The sequence below is a fragment of the Somniosus microcephalus genome, chromosome 11 (genome assembly GCF_052327205.1).
Source record: "Somniosus microcephalus isolate GS21.2 chromosome 11, FLI_Smic_1.0, whole genome shotgun sequence".
In the NCBI taxonomy this organism is placed as follows: domain Eukaryota; kingdom Metazoa; phylum Chordata; class Chondrichthyes; order Squaliformes; family Somniosidae; genus Somniosus; species Somniosus microcephalus.
Genome location: NC_140997.1, coordinates 92,438,629 through 92,458,375, shown reverse-complemented (window position 1 = coordinate 92,458,375; position 19,747 = coordinate 92,438,629). Strand labels below are relative to the sequence as shown.

The 19,747-nt window shown below is 44.5% G+C and overlaps 1 protein-coding gene and 1 long non-coding RNA gene across 3 annotated transcripts in view; one reads left to right on the top strand and one right to left on the bottom strand.

The window, feature by feature from the left end:
* srlb (sarcalumenin b) overlaps positions 1-19,366 on the top strand; it is a 124,777-nt gene extending 105,411 nt beyond the window's left edge. Inside the window, exons 5-8 of one of the 2 annotated variants that reach the window (XM_086001012.1) lie at positions 7,113-7,145; positions 11,460-11,576; positions 13,520-13,753; positions 15,104-19,366. In XM_086001012.1, coding sequence (XP_085857138.1) covers positions 7,113-7,145; positions 11,460-11,576; positions 13,520-13,753; positions 15,104-15,915 — 1,196 coding nt within the window. In that variant the 3' untranslated portion in view covers positions 15,916-19,366. The remainder of the gene's footprint in view (positions 1-7,112; positions 7,146-11,459; positions 11,577-13,519; positions 13,754-15,103) is intronic. The other variant, XM_086001013.1, reaches the window with a different exon arrangement.
* On the bottom strand, positions 1,107-7,238 carry LOC147110740 (uncharacterized). The gene is made up of 2 exons (XR_015079976.1): positions 6,985-7,238; positions 1,107-1,453 (listed from the first exon to the last, which is right to left on the bottom strand). It is a non-coding gene; the product is annotated as an uncharacterized LOC147110740 (long non-coding RNA).
* Positions 19,367-19,747: the final 381 nt, after the last annotated feature.

The window sequence follows — 19,747 nt, the reverse complement described above, 5'->3', positions numbered from 1 at the left end:
CCGCCTGCCCCAAACCCAAGACCTCGGTTCTGCACTATTGATGTGTTTCTAAGGCACTGATCTGATCGAGGGGTTTGGAGGATGTCGAAGCCTATTGGAAGGAAGTTCTTGCCAGCTACACATGAACTTCACATGAGCTTATGCCCTGGATATCACTCCTTAGTGCCTACTTTTGTTTAAATATATAACGTGAGCTCAAGGGGGTAGCTTTATTCAATGTTTGGTGCATTTCTGCGGCCAAGCAGCTTTTATTGCCAATGCTAGTTGTGGTGTAGCCCTGAAGTGTGAAGGAGCGACATTGTAGGTTAACGGGGCAAATTTGCTTACGGTTACCAGCAAAGCCCACCACCCATGGCATGTAACTGGCAAAACGTCTCGCCAAAGTGTGTGAACTGTGGCTGTTCAAACACCTCTGGTTCTTATGGCCGAGAAAATGCAGATAATGCATCTTCATTTCTTTGCCAATTTGTTCATATTATGGGGCATTGAGAAATTATGGAAGAAATTCTAAAATGCGGTGCAGGTGTTAGAAAGCTATGCTAGTGCTCATTGTTAAAGCAGCTGTTTGGATTACTCTGACTTGAGTTGGGTCAATCTATCAAAGCAGACATTAATTATGCAGTGTAGCAGTCTTGCTACTTTGATGATGCTACCAGCGATAAAATGATCAACACCATCTGAAGACCGAATGCAGATTAGGAGGCCACGGGTGAATTGCAGGAACTCACGTGGACTTGCGCTTTGTTTTTCTATCATATCGGAGAGAGGCACTGGGTCGTCGTGAGGAAAAACTGGAGGGCAAATCAATCCATACCACTTACGTGCACCTATTAGAGACTAATTGAGGAGAGGGGTAGGATTGGAGTGAGGTTGCTTGATCGGGACATGGTGTCAAACATGGAAGGGGCAGTGGACCAGGAAACAACAGACAATCTAAAAAACTGGAGGGGACATTCTGTATACATTCAGTATGTTGAACAGTGCAGGCTTCTCTGCAGAAGTGAAATAAATACAAAAAGTACAGAGCTGATCTGTCAGCACCTGAAAGAGAAAAGGGATAGCGTAATGCTTTGGGGTAAATCCTTCATCAGAACTGGAAACTGGTGCATAAATAAGTCCTTTTATAGAATTGAACAAAACGGGGGTGATGGGGAAAACTGGTAAAAGTCGAGTTAGGAAACACTGACCCACCACAGAGAGGCAGTTAATGGGGTCAGTCGCCTGTGAACAGGTTTTTATTAAAGAAAAGTTTGCAAGAGGTGAAGATGGCTGGATGATGTACAAAGATCAGCTCACCGCGACAGTGAAAACCTGTCGACATTAGTGATTTCAGACCTTCAATCTCCCTCACTTTCTGGTCTTTTTCTCCTTCCTCTTGAACTCTCTCCATTGTGCAGCTGTTTCAGCCCCTTCATATATCAGTTGTCACTTTCTTTTTTCAGTTTGCAGGTTCCTAAAGAAAGATTTACATTTATATAGCACGTTTTACGACCTTAGGGTGTTCCAAAGCGCTTTACAACCAATGAAGTACTTTTGAAGTGTAGTCACTGTTTTAACATAGGAAACATGGCAGCCAATTTATGCACAGTAAGGTCCCACAAACAACAATGTGATAATGACCAGATAATCTGTTTTAGGTATTGGTTGAGGGATAAATATTGGCCAGGGCACTAGGGAGAACTCCTAGGCTCTGCTTCAAAATAGTGCCATGGGATCTTTTACACCCACCTGAAAGGACAGACGGGGCTTCAGTTTAATGTCTCATCCGAAAGATGGCACCTCCCTCAGTACTGCACTGAAGTATCAGCCTGGATTTTGTGCTCAAGTCTCTGGGGTGGGACTTGAACTGACAACCTTCTGACTCAAAGGCGAGAGTACCACCCACTGAGCTCACAGCTGACACCTGTCATGACAGGAGGGCAGCAGCCCTGCTTCGAACGCTGCCCCCGTTTTGCTCAGTCCTATAAAGAAGTGCATTTATCTCCTAGTTTCCAGTTCTGAGGAAAGGTCTCCTCAGGAAGCATTAATCTGTCCTTTACTATTTCATCTGCCGTACTTTTCTTTTTTATTCCAGGTTTCCAGCTGTTGCAGGATTTTTTTGCTAATCTCTCTGTAGATCTGTGCTGCATGCCATTGAAGTTGAATTGAGTTTATGCCCATAAATTGTATTTTATTTTATTCTGCAAAACACCAGTTCCAACCATAACAGTGCGATCTGGTTTTCATAGATGAAAGTATTAACATTGAATCTGTTTATTTTCAGATCTGGGAGGAGGTCCAAGAATAATCTGACTCAATGTTTGCAGTCAGATGACTTATGTTTTTATAATCAATCAGTTATCTGATTATAAAGTAGCAATCCAGGCAATGATGATTGAGGGATGTGTGCACAAGTGCTGAGGTACACAGATGTTTACCTCAACCCCTGACGCACGCATTCATACACTCCCTAGTTCATCCTTGCTGTTGGATCCTGCGACCAGCTCCCTCGTCTCTCTGTAACAAATCACCATTTTCAGAACTGAAATTGTTAATCTAACCGTCCGGCTAAACAACCTGAAGGGTTTTCAAAATCAAAGTGAACATTGGGAATGACACAGGTCTCCCAATAGTTTGTGTGAATACACTGGGTGAGATGACACTGACCAGGAAGATCCCTCGGCCGGTGCCGAGTTAGCTGCTTCTTTTCTTCTTAGGCAGTCCCTTGGAACCGAGGATGACTTGCTTCCATACTACAAATGAGTCCTCAGGTGACTGATGAGTCCAATGCAGGACCTACAGTCTCTGTCACAAGTGGGGCAGACGGTGGTTAAAGGGGCGGGTGGGTTGGGTGCTTGGGTTGACGTGCGCTCCTTCCGCTTGGCTTCTGCTTGCTCCCGGCGAAGAGACTCGAGGTGTTTGGCGCCTTCCCGGATGCTTCTCCTACACATTGTGCGGTCTTGGGCCAGGGATTCCCAGGTGTCGGTAGGGATGTTGCACTTTTTCAAGGAGGCTTTGAGGGGGTCCTTGAAGCGTTTCCTCTGCCCACCTGGGGCTCTCTTGCCGTGCCGGAGCTCCGAGTAGAGTGCTTGTTTTGGGCGTCTCGTATCGGGCATGCAGACAATGTGGCCCATCCATCAGAGCTGATCGAGTGTGGTCAAAACTTCGATGCTGGGGATGTTGGCCTGAGCGAGAACACTGACGTTGGTGCGCCTATCCTGCCAATGGATTTGCAGGATCTTGCGGAGGCAGCGGTGGTGGTACCTCTCCAGTGCTTTGAGGTGCCTGCTGTACATGGTCTATGTCTCTGAAGCACACAGGAGGGCGGGTATCACTACTGCTCTGTAGACCATGAGCTTGGTGCTGGGTTTGAAGTCCTGGTCTTCAAACACTCTTCCTCAGGTGACTGAAGGCTGCACTGGCACACTGAAGGCGGTGTTGGACTTCGTCATCAACGTCTGCTCTTGTTGACAGTAGGCTCCCGAGGTATGGAAAGTGGTCCACATTGTCCAAGGCCTCATCATGGATTTTGATAATTGGGGAGCAGTACTGTGTGGCGGGGGCAGGTTGGTAGAGGACCTTTGTCTTACGGATAACAACAGAAAACGCTAGAAAAACTCAGCAGGCCAGGCAACATCCGTGGAGAGAGAAACAGAGTTAACGTTTCAGGTCGAAGACCTTTCGTCAGAACTGGAAAAAAAACAGGAAAGGGGATAGAGTTTAAAGCAAGTAGGGGCTGGGAAAAGGGGGAGGGGATGAAAGAACAAAAGGGAAGGTCAGTGACAGGATAGAAAGCAGGAGAGATTAAGACAGAATTTAAAACAGAAATAGACAGTTTCCTAGAAGTAAAGGGAATTAAGGGTTACGGGGAGCGGACAGGAATTTGGACATGAGTCTAGGTTCGGATCGGTCATGGCCCTGTGGGTAGCGGAGCGGGCCCAGGGGCCGTGTAGCCTGATCCTGCTCCTATTTTGTGTGTCTAATTCTGTTAGATTCAGGAGATGGTTCTGTGATAGTGGATTGGCGGTTAGGATCAGATCAGCCATGATCTTATTGAATGGTGGAGCAGGCTCGAGGGGCCGATTGGCCTACTCCTGCTCCTATTTCTTGTGTTCTTATGTTCTTAAGAGACACTGAGAGACATTAAGAGATATTCAAGGAACAAAGGATGGGATCTTATGGATGTTTAGTGCAAGGCCTATGCTCTCAGTGAAGGTGTTGGCAATGGTTTGGAGTTCGGCCTCAGAGTGTGCGCAGACGCAAGCGTCGTCTGCATACCGTAATTCGATGACAGAGGATGGGACGACCTTGGATCTGGACTGGAGGCGACGGAGGTTGAACAGTTTCCCGTTTGTTCTGTAGATTAGCTCCACTCCAGCGGGGAGCTTACTGAGGGCGAGATGGAGCACTGCAGCCAGGAAGATCGAGAAGAGCGTTGGCGCGATGACACAGCCTTGCTTGACCCCGGTGCGTACGTGAATTGGGTCTGTCGTGGATCCGTTGGTCAGGATCACGGTTTGCATGTCGTTGTGAAGCAGGCGGAGGATGGTGACAAACTTTTGAGGGCAGCTGAATTTGAGGAGGATACTCCATAATCCCTCACGGTTGACCGCGTCAAAGGCCTTTGTGAGGTCAAAGAAGGCCATGTACGGTGGTTGGTGCTGTTCTTTGCATTTCTCTTGTAGTTGACGCGCGGTGAAGATCATGTCCATTGCGCTCCTTAGTGGGCAGAATCCGCGTTATGACTCTGGGAGGAGCTCTTCAGCCACTGGGAGAGGGCTTCTTGTGGAGGATTCTTGTGATGACTTTCCCTGTGGCAGACAGCAGGGAGACTCCTCTGTAATTACCGCAATCGGACTTGTCGCCTTTCTTGAAAATGGTCAGTCAGGTGGCAGTACGGGAACTACGGTTGTCTCAATATGGCTAGGTTAGAAGGAGGGAAGGCGGTAATTAGCCAGGGTTCCTGCTCCTTACTATTTTTCAATGGCTCTTGTTGGAAAATGCACCTGCATGGACATTGGAGGAGGAATTGGGCTGTGACGGTCTCAGGAGAGGAGGACACAAAAAAGGGGCAAAATTAAAGAGAGTTAATCATACCATGCTGTTGACCTTCCACCAGCGATGTACAGGGATGACAAACATTGTAAAATCTACATTCCAATTAAGACCAGGGCTTCAATTATACAACTAATTGTGTCAAAAATGAAAGTAACTCTGTATTAGATCCTGCTGTGTTCTAACATGTCATTTATTTTCATTATTGATACAATCATGACTGCTGTCTTGGTGACGTAATGATCCTGAAGGGTCATTCAGCCATTTTGAGACCCAATAGACAAGGGCACTCTGGGTGCCTCCTTTATCGGTGGAAAACCTGAAAATTGAATTTTAAACACCCGAAAAAATGGCAAAACACCTATGAATTGGAGATAAACAAAATGGCTGCTGGAGTTGCTTGAGAGACTATGAGAAACTCATGTGCTCTAGTGGCTAGAGCCCACAACTACATTGTGACAGGGAACGGTTTACATAGGAAAATTGCCACTATAAATGTTTACATACTAGATTAACATTGTAAATGTTGACATAAGAGTATACCAAACACTGAGAACAGGAAGTGTGCTGGTACACAAGATTTATATATATATAAAAAACTCAGCTGACCAATTTAGGTATTTTGAATCATTTCTGTAGGGTCCCAGGGAAGGGGCGGGGTCATCAGCAAACGTTCCTGCTCCTGATCACGATCAAGTGACTATTTCTGGAAAGTGCATGCGTGGAGAGAACTGCATGGGGCTTGACAATGTGATGCCTTCCACAGTTAAACATTCTATGACATGTAAGGACTGATAATGCGGACCTTGCGCATTTGAACCAGGGCTGCTGTGAATCAAGTTATGGCTCCGCTTACATTCAGATGAGCTGACTTTGCATGATGAAGTCAGCTTATTTGAATATGTAAATATTCCTCCCAACAGGTTGCTCATGATGCGTTGGAACAGCGCCAGGTCTGCTGGAGGTAAATGGGAAAGGAGAATGACACATGAGCAAACTCGGCCTTATGAGGTCCAACAGTACAGCTACAAGTAACATGCCTTTGTAGGTCAGGGCTGTCCAGGTAGAATATTATAACATTTTCCCCTTCAGCGCACGTGTACAGTGCCAGTGAGCCTTGATGAGCTTTGTGCGTCAGTCACTTTCCTCTCATATTGCCCTGTGCTCGTGGCCTCAGGCACAGAGTAGGACTCAGGGGCGCATGGCCTATATTATTGATCTTTTAATGTCTAGTCTCAACTGTCCGTGGACGTCTCTGATTCCACTAGGGCAATTTTAACCTTGCCCAATCGACAGAAACCAGGCGGGCAGTTAAAATTGCCTGTGACTCACCCGCTGATGTCCCGCACCAATCCCCCAGGTTCCAATTTTGACCTGCTCTTTTGAGCAGAGGAGAGCGGGACACCCACTGGAAACCGGCAGGGTCCTTCTTTAAAGATGCAGCTTGGGCTACGATGACATTGAGGCTCGACTGCTATTTTAACCAGAGGCCTGCGTGGGAAAGCGGTTGTGGCTTTCCCGCCAGGGCACCCTAATGAGAAGTTGATTGGAGCCCGACTTTTTCTTAAGCTTTCCTTGTAAATCCATGAGGAGCAGGATTTCTCCTCCAAACCCGATTAGCTCAGGCCTCCCCTTCCCCGGGCATCCCCCTCACCCTCCGCAAGGCCCTCCTCCCTGCGTCTTACCCAAGTGTCGTTCCTTCGGTCTCCAGTGGTGGCCTCCCACCACATCACATTGCGCTCCCGCCTGCTGGCCAGCTGCCACTTCCCACCAGTTTCAGGGTGGCTGACTGAGGCTCTACAGATGAGGCCTGGGTGTTAAAATCTCTCAAGCTGCACACTGACAAGGTTGTGACAGTTTGCTGTCCACTTCATGCCGACCCCGCCTGCCCGATAAACACATAAATCTTGCAAGTAGAAAGGAATAACATGTTTAAATTTGAGTTACCACCTTCCATGTATTTGTTCAACACTTTGTCACCATTTCTGCCTCTCTTCTCTTTCTCTTCATTGATTTCATTTCTTTCCCTTTGCTTGACTCCACTCACTCTGCCTTTTTCTTCCCCTCCCGTCTAACAGCCTACCCAGGACGCTCCATGATCTCATTCCAAGGTTGGTAACATTATCTGCCTCTTGCATGCTCAAGCCCAACCTTCTAACTGTTACAGAGCTGAAGGCAGTAACGCAATTGAGCAAGTGTGCAGCTTGGTTGGTGAACTGCCACTGGAAGGTGGCCAGACCATAATTCTTTGGCAGCCAATGGCTTCTGCTTAAATCAGGCTCTATCTATCACATTTCCAGGCTACTCAGTGTTTGTTCGTCTGTCAGTTCCACTGACGTTCATGCTCAGAGGTCCCTCCGAACCTCAGAAAGTACGCAGGGCCTTAGAAGCTACTTTGATGTTTTGGCCAATAGTTGAGTAACATGGAAGAATTGGTTTGAAATCTCAGAATACTGAGTAGCTCTAGTTAACTGCCAACACGTGGTGAACACACACAGACTGCCACGAACAAAGCCGGACTGTCAATTTAGGACTTGACTCCCCCCCCCCCCCAATCTGTTGGCGTTGTGTAAATGTAAGCAGTCATTTTGTAATGGCACAAGAATCAAGTTTTTGGAATAGATTGACAAACTCCTGGATCCCAATAACAAAACGTCAATTATTAAAGCAACACACAGTCGACAGCAACTTTGCCACCGGCTTCATGCAAGTTGGTCCGATAGGCAGAGGGTCACAGCTGCCGTTATGGGGCTGTAAACTGTAAATCGGAATTGTACAACTAACCAGAATCTGCCCAATAAAGTAAGTGGTGTATACTGAGCTGTCCCCTTCCCCACCAAAGGTAGGTGGGCAATATCAGTAATTGACCCACTATCTGGTTGAGGCTGGGAAGCTCACTGGGGATCCATAAGGGTGGCTGGGATAGGAAACAGAAAAATCACACCAGTCTAGTGAGGTGCAGGGTGAGGCACATTGTCAGGAAGTGTAGGGGGAGCTTTACTTTGTATCTAATCCGTGCTGTACCTGCCCTGGAAGTGTTTGATGGGACAGTGTAGAGAGAGCTTTACTCTGTATCTAATCCATGCTGTATCTGCCCTGGAAGCGTTTGATGAGACAGTAGGGAGCTTTACTCTGTATCTAACCTGTGTTGTACGTGACCTGGGAGATACTGACAATGGGTGACAAAGGTGGAACAAGTTACATTATTACTGACTCACAAACAAAAAAATTAGAAGTTGAATTTCAGCTGTAGCAATGCATCAAGATGAGGAAGAGATAGCAGCTCCATGAATAAATGCACCAAGCTGCTAAGTATCGTTACCCGAGGTTAGAAGCAAGAGGGACCAAACACAATATATAAAGCTCAGTGTTAAATCCATATTCTGATACTGTGATACGGATTCAATGCAGTGTTTACTAATGCTCACTGAGCTGACAGGTTGCGGGACCGTGCACATTACCTTTTACTCAGTGTTACCCCCCCCCAGATGTTCATGTGTAAGTGCGCTGTCACTCTCTGGTTCAGTCTTCAGGGCCACCTGTCCCTCTGGACGGGGCAGTCTACATTCATCTGACGTGTGAGCTGGAATCGCACTGTGCGCATTAGCAAGAAACTAGTCATCACTTTTCCCAATAGGCACGGCCATCAGCAAGGATCCCCAGTGGGAGGTTGTGTTCCGTCGTATCTGTACTAAAACACGTTAAAGGAGATTTTCCTGGGTTTGCGCCCAAGTGCGCTGGATTGCTTCACTGCAGCAAATATTGCAAAATCGGTTGGGTCGGAGCACACACCTGTAAAGGAACCCAATTTCCCACTTACTTCGCTCAGCCGATCCAGTGAAACCGGGCGCAGATCCAGGAAAATCCCCCATGGCGTTTTCTTTTAGAAAGATAAAATATTGGAGCATGATGCTCTCTATAGTTTGTTCCGATGACCCTGAAACAATTGAAGGTCAGCGGGGAAATTTCCACGTTTGAAAATACTAACATGCCGTATATGAACACTGTCACGATAAACATAGACAACGCAGGAAAGTCCCAAGTTATCTCTAAATAAAGCTGCACAGGCCCGGTTTCCGAATTTGCCTCGCCACTCACGACATGAGCTTGTCAGATCCCCATCTACACGGCAGAGTAGCGAAGCTTCCTGCTGGAAGCACAAACATGGAAAACTGCCCTCATATAAAAAACTGCACAGAACTGACACTATCCATTGGAGCGGTATGCTACACGATTGAGACATTTATATTGAAACTGCATGGCTCAAAAAATATCTGACCAGTCTCAACATTCAAAAAACGTGCTCTATCTCTTAGACTCCCTGAAAAATCTTCCTTCCACACCTTCCCCATCCTCTGGGGATAAGTTTAACTTTTGGGGAGACTGTAAAACAGGCAATAGCAGATCAGCTGCTCATTAAACACCTTCATGATGCCCGGTACTGGAAGTGCGAATTTATAAAACTTGCCCTTAGACATCTCTCTCTGCAGAACTGCCACCGTCTCTTGAATTCAGTAATGTTCCAATAAACTTCCCGGGTGGAAGTTATCCAAAAACTCGATCACACAACTTTTTAAACTTGTGTTCCTGATACTTAAACCAGTCATCGCACTGAACAATTTATCTCGATCAATTTTGTCAATTCCCTTTCTAGTCTTGAAAACTATAATTAGGTCACCTTTGAAATCTTCCAAATAGAACAAGTCCAACTTCCTTGTAATGTAAATTCTGAATCCTCGCCCATCTTGAGTGCGCATTTGAGAATTTCGGCCCCGTGCCTGTGATTTAAATGGACGAGGCGGCCTCTAATTTCATAATGCACTCTTGCAGAATGAGGAATATTGTCACGGGAGAGGACCCAGAAAATCTATCCTCTGAAAGTATCTTAGTTGCCCCCATTCTATATTCTTCAAATGGGAATTTTCTCCAATCTTGAAACAGTGGGTTCAAGAGGGATCTGTTTATTCATCACCTACATTACAACAGTGACAACACTTCAAAAGTACTTAATTGGTGTGAAGGACTTTGGGACGTCCCGGGGCGCTATATAAATACAAGTTTTTCTTTTTTTGTCTAATGATGTGTAGACTGAACATGGGCAGAAATAACTGTTCACAGATGGTACCGGTCACTTAGATCGCTCACACCTCATCCATCAGACTCTATTTCAGTTTGTTTCACTGTTTCTGTTTCAGCCCCTCCCTCTCTTTCAAGGTTTCTGTTTCAGTCCCTCTTTTCAATTTATTTTGTTTTCTGCCGTGGTCTCTCCGTTCCAATGTCTGTTTCCATCTCGTATGTTCTCTGTTTCAATCTCTCTTGTGTTCTCTGTTTCAGTCTCTCTTGTCCTCTTTCAGGATTTGTTGTTTTATTTCTCTGCACTGTTTTTTTTCTTTAAGCCTCTTTGTTAACCTTTCTGTGCCTTTCTTGGGATTCCTCATCCCTTCCCTGGGACTTCTAGATTAACAAAATGACTCAAAGAAAGTATGGTTCACATAGGTTGAGGTGGACATTGTGACCCGCTGTACCAGCTCTCGCTTCCCTCTACCTCAAACGCTTTGCTTCTATCCAACTAGTCACTTGAGTTGGAATTAACAGAACCTAACCAAGTGAGTCAGAGTGATCAGACGCCCTGGCTAATGGGTTATCAATCAATTCCCATCAACACAAACAAGATTCCCCAAAACAGATGATCCAAATGCTCAACCTCTTGAACTAATGGCTCACCTAGAGGTCTGTATCCGTCACTTGATCCTTTCACATCCCTTTAGTGATGATTTAAACACTTCAATCGCCAATAAGAAAGAACATGCGGGAGAGTCCAATAAACTTCACAGCCAATTAAGTATTTTAAGTATACTGTTTCTTACAATTTCGGGAAATGTGGCAGCCAATTTACGCACAGCAAGGTCCCATAAATAACAATGTGATAAAGACCAGATAATTTGTTTTGGTGGTGTTGGTTAAGGGATAAATATTGGCCAGGACACCAGGAGAAATTCCCTGCTCCTCTTTAATATAGTGCCACGGGATCTTTCACAACCACCTAAGGGGGCAGATAGGGCTTCAGTTTAACGTCTCCACCAAAAAACGGCACTTCCGCACGTGCAGCACTCCCTCAGTACTGCCCTGGAATGTCAGCCTCAATTATGTGCTCAAATCTCTGGAGTGGGACTTGAACCCATGACCTATGACTCAGAGACAAGGTGCTAACACTGAGCCAAGGCTGACACCTATTAGTTTCCAGTGTGAGTGCAGTAAGGAACTGAGCATTTGTACCTACCTGTGAGACCCTTCTACATTATCACCTGCTTGGGAAAGACCTCCTTCAGCTCGACAGGGACTGACCGGTAACTCAGTATGGTCTTGCTGTGTTTTACAATGATTTGCTTTTCTGTTACTGTGTATGGAAACTGTTCTGCTTCCAGATGGAGAAATCGTATCAAAACCAATGGTGCTGTTCTTGGGACCATGGAGTGTTGGAAAGTCCACCATGGTCAACTACCTCCTGGGATTGGATGAGTCTATCTACCAGCTTTATACAGGTACTGAGACAGGCAATCTGGAGGAGTTTTAATTCATTGCAGAACAATTTAAAAATTAGACTATTCAAGATATTGTTACATACACTGAAACTCCCTGTGGCACTCCGCCCCAATAGAGATTGTTTTAATCTTGAGTTCATGACCAGAGAGGGAGCCAGAATGGACAAAGCAATATGTTTTTACTTTTGTTCTTTCAAAGTCTCCTCTCTCTCCTGGCATGAACCCAAAACTGTTCATGATTCATTTTAAATCAGTGGTAAATCGATCATCCCATTCAGTGAGGCCAAAATTTGCCACAGAGCTGGTCAGCCGAAGCACAGGACCCTGCAGAGTAACCGAACAGTGCACACCAGAATTCTTTCCGATCCCAGAATCCAATCAGGAGAGCTCAGAAAGCTCGGTATCAGTTAGTCGCTTGCTGCCTGATGTCAGAGTCTGCACACCCAGAGTGGTGAGAGATTTTCTAAACTCCATGGGTCGTTCAAAGTACTGCCCTCTGCAGTTGTCTTTAACTAACTCGAGGGTTGATTTCACTTCAAAGCACTTATCATACAGCACAGAGGTCATTCGGCCCATCCAATTAGTCCCACTCCCCTGTTCTTTCCCCATAGCCCTGTAATGTTTTCCTTTTCAAGTATATATCCAATTCCCTTTTAAAAGTTAATGTTGAATCTGCATGCACCACCCTTTCAGGCAGTGCATCCCAGATCGTACTAACTCGCCTGCGTTAAATAAAAGCACATACAAGCTTATAAAGCACAGGTAATACTATTCTAAACACGTATGCATTTTTAGTTGTTCAGCCAATTGTTTTAGTGGTGCACTTCTTGTAAACAATTGTCACTTAATTATCACTTGTTACAAATTGATGATTTTTCTATGGCAAATCACAGATACCCCACAGTGCAGATAGAGGCCATTTCGGCCCATCGAGCCTGCACCGACACATATCCCACCCGATCCCCGTAACCCCTACACCAACACATATCCCACCCTATCCCTGTAACCCCACGTATTTAATCCCCCTAACACTAAGGGTCAATTTTATCATAGCCAATCAACCTAACCCGCACAGCTTTGGACTGTGGGAGGAAACCGGAGCACCCGGAGGAAACCCACGCAAACACGGGGAGAATGTGCAAACTCCACGCAGTCGCCCGAGGCCGGATTCGAACCCGGGTCCCTGGCGCTGTGAGGCAACAGTGCTAACCACTATGCCACCGTGCAAATGCCACTTACTGGTTCAAACAAAATAGAGCTCAGTCACTGCTTCAGAATCTTCAGAGTAATCTTCTGAATGCACATACTGGGAAACCGTGTCCACTGGCCAAGGTCAGAAAGTTGTGCGCACATTACCCGATATGCACGGGCAGCAGGCAAGGGTTTCCCATTGCTAGTGTGTACTCAATACATCATCCCCATGGCTTCTACTTTCAGGTGTATTTCTTGCAGACCTCACTGACACCGCCTTTCTAGTTTAGTCAAAATCTGGAATTCTCTCCCCCAAGAGGCTGTGGATAAAAAATTTTTTTTTTTTTTTTTTTACTATGGGTACCTGTACTGTTCATATTATTGATTTTATCTGTAAAATTTACCACTGCATTTACAGTTAACCCGAAAGCTGGTTTTAAGGCTTTGTTTTATTGCGGCTAATGAATGTAATGGATTTATTATGTAATTGATGAGTTGTAACAAGTACTTATTTAAATAAATATGTTTGACTCAAAAAAAAAGGCTGTGGATGCTGGGACAATTAGAGCTTTCAAGATTGAGATAAGATAGATTTTTGTTGGGTAAGGGTATTGAGGATATGGAGCAAAGGCAAATAAATGGAGTTGAGGTGCAGATCAGCCATGATCTAATTGAATGGCAAAGCAGGCTTGAGGTGCTGAATGATTTTTCTCCTGTTCCTAATTTTCCTATGTTCTCCATTCCGCCCCTAGGTGCAGAGCCAACTACATCAGAATTTACCGTGGTCATGCATGGGGCTAAGATACGCACCGTGGAAGGAATAGTCATGGCTGCTGACAGCACTCGGTCATTCTCTCCTTTGGAAAAGTTTGGACAGAACTTTCTGGAGAAACTTGTTGGCATCGAGCTCCCACACAAGCTGCTGGAACGAGTGACTGTTGTTGACACGCCTGGAATCATTGAAAACCGTAAACAGCAAGAAAGAGGTAAATAACAGGAAGTCTGCTAATACTTGCTGCATTGACTCAAACATGGCCACTTGGGTGAGATGCCATATGGTTGGGGAACTGTACCCAGCTCCAGCCCGACCTACAGGATGGGAAGGGGGAAAATTACCTTTAAAATATTAAGTAACAATGTTGAACCAGAATGGACAGCTGTACTATAAGTTAGTTGTGAACCGTGATGGTGCAGGTTCAGTTGAGGAAATGACCATGAGAACTCCTCTGGGTTCTCAAATATCCATGGTTGTGCAGCAACAGAATGATCACAGTGGCTACATCCATTCCTACATCTTGCTATCTTGTGTTATTTTAAACACAGTAGGGCTGATTCCACAATTGGAGGCTTCTGGTGAGGACTGGCACTCGCAGTAAGCACAGGTTGGGAACTCGTGGTTACCGCACCCCCAAAGTCCCAATATGTTTCCAGCAGGTGAGGCTGCATATTGGTGGGCAGAGAGCCCTGATGACTGCTCACTTGTGTTATATACAAGGCAACAATGGTCACAGTATGTACAAGACAACAGCACATGGAGGGGTTGAGATGTCAAACTGCAAGAGCATCACTCAAATGTTTTATTATCGTCTTGGGGTAGAAAGTACTCTTTGGACATTTACCAAAATAGGTTACGTACTTCAGCAACAATCTTGCATCAATGTAGCACCTTTGCCATAGAAAAAACATTCCAAAGTGCTTCACTGAAGGGGAAAACAACACCGATAAGTGCAGGAGTTCAGAGAGGTGACCTAAGGCATGGTGCAATAGGTGTGTTTGAGGAGGTATTTAAAGGTGGAGTGAGGAAGTAGGGCAAAGGGGTAGAACAAATGTAAGAAGTCACACACCAGGTCATAGTCCAACAGTTTTATTTGAAATCACAAGCTTTTGGAGCGCTGTTCCTTCGTCAGGTGAACAAAGGAGCAGTGCTCTGAAAGCTTGTGATTTCAAATAAAACTGTTGGACTATAACCTGGTGTTGTGTGACTTCTTACATTTGTCCACCCCAGTCCAACACTGGCATCGCCACACCAAAGGGGTAGAAGGGGGAGCAGGGAATGCACAGGTCAGAGTTGGAGGAACAAAAGGCATGGGACACAAGGCTGGAGAGATCAGAGGTCAGGTAGGGTGAGGGCATGGAGGAATTTTGGAAGAAGAGAATAGGAAAGAGGATTTTCATTCAATTCCCTGAAAATGGCACAGATGGATCTGTACCCGACCCCATTGACTCACAGATATATTGCTGCTTCAGAGTGTAGTTCTGACATTTGTCGAGACTCAGTAATCTGAATTTCTCTGTAGAATAAAACAGTAAATTTCTAATTTTTCTATCTTTCAAAGGTTATCCCTTCAACGATGTTTGCCAGTGGTTTATTGACCGAGCTGACCTCATATTTGTTGTGTTTGATCCTACCAAGCTGGACGTCGGATTGGAATTGGAGATGCTTTTCCGTCAGTTGAAGGGTCGGGAGTCTCAAATCAGAATAATTCTGAACAAGGCCGACAATGTGGCCACTCAGGAACTGATGCGAGTCTATGGAGCTCTCTTCTGGAGCCTGGCACCATTAATCAATGTCACCGAACCACCGAGGGTCTACGTTAGTTCCTTCTGGCCCTATGAGTACCAGCCTGATACAAACCAAAACCTCTTCCTGAAAGAGGAGGTCTCCTTACTGGAGGATCTCAACCAAGTCATTGAAAATAGGCTGGAGAACAAAATTGCCTTCATCCGCCAGCACGCCATACGTGTGCGCATTCATGCCCTTCTTGTGGACCGATACTTACAGACTTTTAAAGAGAAAATGACCTTCTTCAGTGATCCTGAGCTGGTCTTCAATGAAATATTGGATGAACCAGACAAATTCTACATCCTTAAATCCATCCTGGCTAAAACCAACGTCAGCAAGTTTGACCTGCCCAATCCTAATGTCTATAAAGATTTCTTTGGCATTAATTCCATCAACACTTTCAAATTGCTGTCAGCGCAGTGCTCATACATGGGAGGATGTCTGCTGGAGAAAATCGAGCGTATCATCACCCATGAGCTTCCTACTTTGCTGGGAGCCATCTCCGCTGGGAAAAACCCATCTCTTTCATCCTGTGACATCACTGGATGTGGAGAAACGCCAAAGAACCGATACAGAAAACCCTAAACAAGGAGCTTGTACATTATTTATGGGTGAAATAGCTTATGTCTTATCTGTTCAAGAAGCCATGGTTTATTAACCCTTTGAGAACTGAACTTTCAGCATCCATACACCTGTTGTATACCTTAAAGGACATAAAAAAACTTTATCAAGTCTGTACCATGAATATGAAAAAGACGACGAGAAAGCATAAGACATTTTTTAATGAATAACATTCTATGAACAAAGATGTACTAACCTGGTCATTTTCGAAAGGTTTATAAAGGGCTCAGAGGGTTAATTTATTTGCAATGTGGCAAGTGGTTAGTGTCTCATGGTGCATGTTTAGAATAGAGCTTTGATAGTGCTTCTGCCCTGTTTGGAGCATGGTGACTCCCAACTCTTGCTGGTGCTAAAATTTGTTCTTGTATTTTTTTTCCCCTCATTAGTTATTTCTTGTCACCATGTATGCTTGCTGTGTCTAAAACACACTCAGTTCCACCTTCACTTACCTCCTCCCTCGCTCCCCAGATTTTTGGATTATCATTAACCTGATTGGCAAACCATCCATAGATCCTGCCAGAAAGCGCACAAGCTCTAAAGCATTTGATTACAGGCCTCCTGGAAACCTTACTGACTAATATAGTTGGTTCCATTGTCAAACCATACAGATGTTCTTAGCTGTTTGTGCTTTGAAGTAGCAAATGTAGAGTGCAGTAAAGGTAGAGGCAAGAGGGCAGTGGTGGTGAGTGGTTTAAATCATTACAGGTTAGGGGAGACCTGTTATTACAACACACACTTTCACAATCTATACAAACTTTAAATAGTTTCATAAACTTTGTTTTAGGATTACAGGTTGTGGCAAACTTTTATAGGTCATTTAGCTAGTTGTCGTTTCTCTAGCACCCATTTTTCTTTCAATTATCTTTATTTGACCTGCCCAACACAATCTCCTGTGCAATGGATACACTAATGGGTGCCTCAGGTCTATGAATTGTTCTTGTGATAGGACTCATACAGTCACTCTGCATTGAGTTTTTCCAGAAACACACTACTGGCCTATGCCGGCATGATATGAGCAATCTGCATTGTCATCTCTACAACGCGTTAATGTGCTTTGACACAGTGCCTGTGAGATGTAAACTTAGCTACTCAGATCAGAACATTATATCTGCTGAATTAGGTGTCTTTTGACTGTAAACCAGCCAATCTGAAAGTGAAATGTGTGTATCCTGCATGCATAAATGTTGTAAACTTAATTGACAGCACAGCTAAGATTAAGTTTACTTTGAGATAATACAAGGGGTTGTTGCTTCTGCTTGTTCTTCATTCCCTTTCTTTTAAATACCTTCCTTTGTATTTTGCCCCTCCATTTCTATAGTTGTCCATCTGAGAACTGTATAGCTATCTCCTTGTCTTTGCCTCTCTCTATGCCCCACTGTTGTGGCACTTGAGATGGTGCTTTAAGTTGGAAATCCAACCCCACCTCCATCAAATAAATTTCTACTAACAGGATACTGAAAGTAATCGATCATCTGATTCAGTTCAGGGAGTTAAAGGAGTTTCCCTTCATGGATGAAGAAATCCATTGACATGATTGGAGAAAACTGTGCTGTGTGTAAGTAGGAAGAGAAGAGTTAGTGAGGCAACTAGTGTAAGAGTGAATCAATGTGAGCCTCGGGAGAATCTGTATGGGCTATCATGGTAAAATGGAACTAAAGATATGAAATAGTTGTCCAAAGAAATTTGACTGTTTGAACAATATTTAATCATTTGAACTAAAAAATGGTTTCCTTCCTATTTGTTTGGAAACCACATTGATGACATTGTTCCTCCCCCACACATGAACTATTACTTTTATCCAAGAGGGTTGACATAATTTGGCTTTAATAGTGCATCATTCACTTTGTTACCTCCCAATACGCTAAAGGCAACAAACCACAGGTTGGTAGCTGACCACTCAGTGATCAAACAAGTTTAAGTGGCTCACTTACCAAGGACTTTTTTTTTTAAGAGGAAGGACAGTCCATTGCCATTAATGGTCAGATTCAATCAATAACACACATATTTTTGTGGGAGCTTTAGTCTCGTTTTTCCTTACTCAGACTCTCGGCAACATGGCATTTGGGTACCCAGAAGTAGGGATGGGTGGCACAGGAGGGTACATTAATGTTGGTTCCCGGGAGAATAAGGACCAGGATCTAATGTGATATTCAATAGGAAAAGTGGAGCAGTTAATATGGAGGTAGTGCAGTGTCTCAGACTCTGTCCATACAAGCCTTGCAATTCTTCTCCATTAAATGTCCACATGAATTAGTGGTTCAAATGCTAAGAGGTGTAAAGCAGCAAAGAAATAGTTGAAGATGATTACTTTGGGAGGTCCAGATGGCGTATTGAGTTATTGATCTACACGCATTTCCCAGTGTTCAAACTTTTATCACTACATTCTTTGAGAAATCACTTAGGAGGGGGGGCTAGCAGATGGTCATAGGACCCCTTGGTTGTGGACAGTAGCTAGCCATGTCCTATCATACAGACTCCACAGGACCTTCTATGGATGGAGAGTGAGGACCATGGAGCATCTGATAATGGTGTCCCTAACCTGTGGATTCTGGGTGTTGGTGGGAGCACAACAATGTTGGCCATATAGGGTTAGATGTGTGACTGTAGGCATTAGGACTGTTTGGTTAGAATAGAGCGAGAGAGAGAGATTTGTCTGTGCAGCAATGGTCATTTTTAACCTGTGAAAGGTCTGTTCTTTGGTGACTGTATTGTGCAAAGAGACTGTGTTCCCTGTATGCTGTGGTTTCCTCACTGTTTGGAGAAGCAAAAAACTCAGACAATCAGTACTCTACAGGGTCGATTGTATGAAGCATGCTGCTGGCGAGGATCCTTGCCCATTAGAAACATATTGGAACATTGTGGGCAGGGCTCACCACAAGTTTAATGGATGGAAAATTGTTAGGAGGGCACACTTGTAAAACTGGCCCTTACATCTAGGCCTTCTGATTCTCAGACTTTTTTTCCCCTCCCTAAATTCATATCAAAAAGTTGGATTCAGATGAGAAAACCTGCGCTTTTTTGGGTCAAAAATAAAACATTCTCTTCGGAATCAGAAAATGCCAGGCTTAACGGGACAGAAGGCAACAAGCTGAGTCAATAAAGGGAGTCTACTTATAGCAAAGGGGAGGGTTGCGTGTCAATGTAACTATTTATGGCCGGCCGATGGAGCCTTCTTTAAGATTTAATTTGGCTTGAAGGGCATTTTATCATGTTGAATTTTGGAATTCATCTTTTAGGAGTTCATTACTGGGTTACATCAGGTTGAAGCCTAAAATCAGAAGGCTTAGAAATATCCTAAAATCAGGTTCTGTTAATTTTTGTATTTGGCTCTGGAGCTATGGAATAAATCAAAGACCAGTTTACTTCAGGTTGTAGACTACACAGGCCCTTCTAATAAAGTTCATTTTCAAACACTGCACTTTGTCCTTGGTTCTTCTTAGCTGTCCTGAGTTGCTCTCACTCGAAATTGTACAAATAAAATCTATTTCAATGCATCAATTAGTTTCCTTTGAAGTCCTAAAGATAGCAGGCTAACTAACAAATCTTTAGAATAAAATGTATCTTTCTTGTGTATGCCAACGCCTTGTTCTCCCATGTGTCACCTCCTAACTCCTTGTCCTCCCATGTGTCACCTCTCCTAACTCCTTGTCCACCCATGTGTCACCTCTCCTAACTCCTTGGCTTTCCATGTATCATCTTTCCTAACTCCCTGTTGTCACCTCCTTATTCTTCTGGAAACAACTATATGCAGCCTACTCGCTTTGGTAAAGTATCTTCAGAATATTTTTCTGTTCTA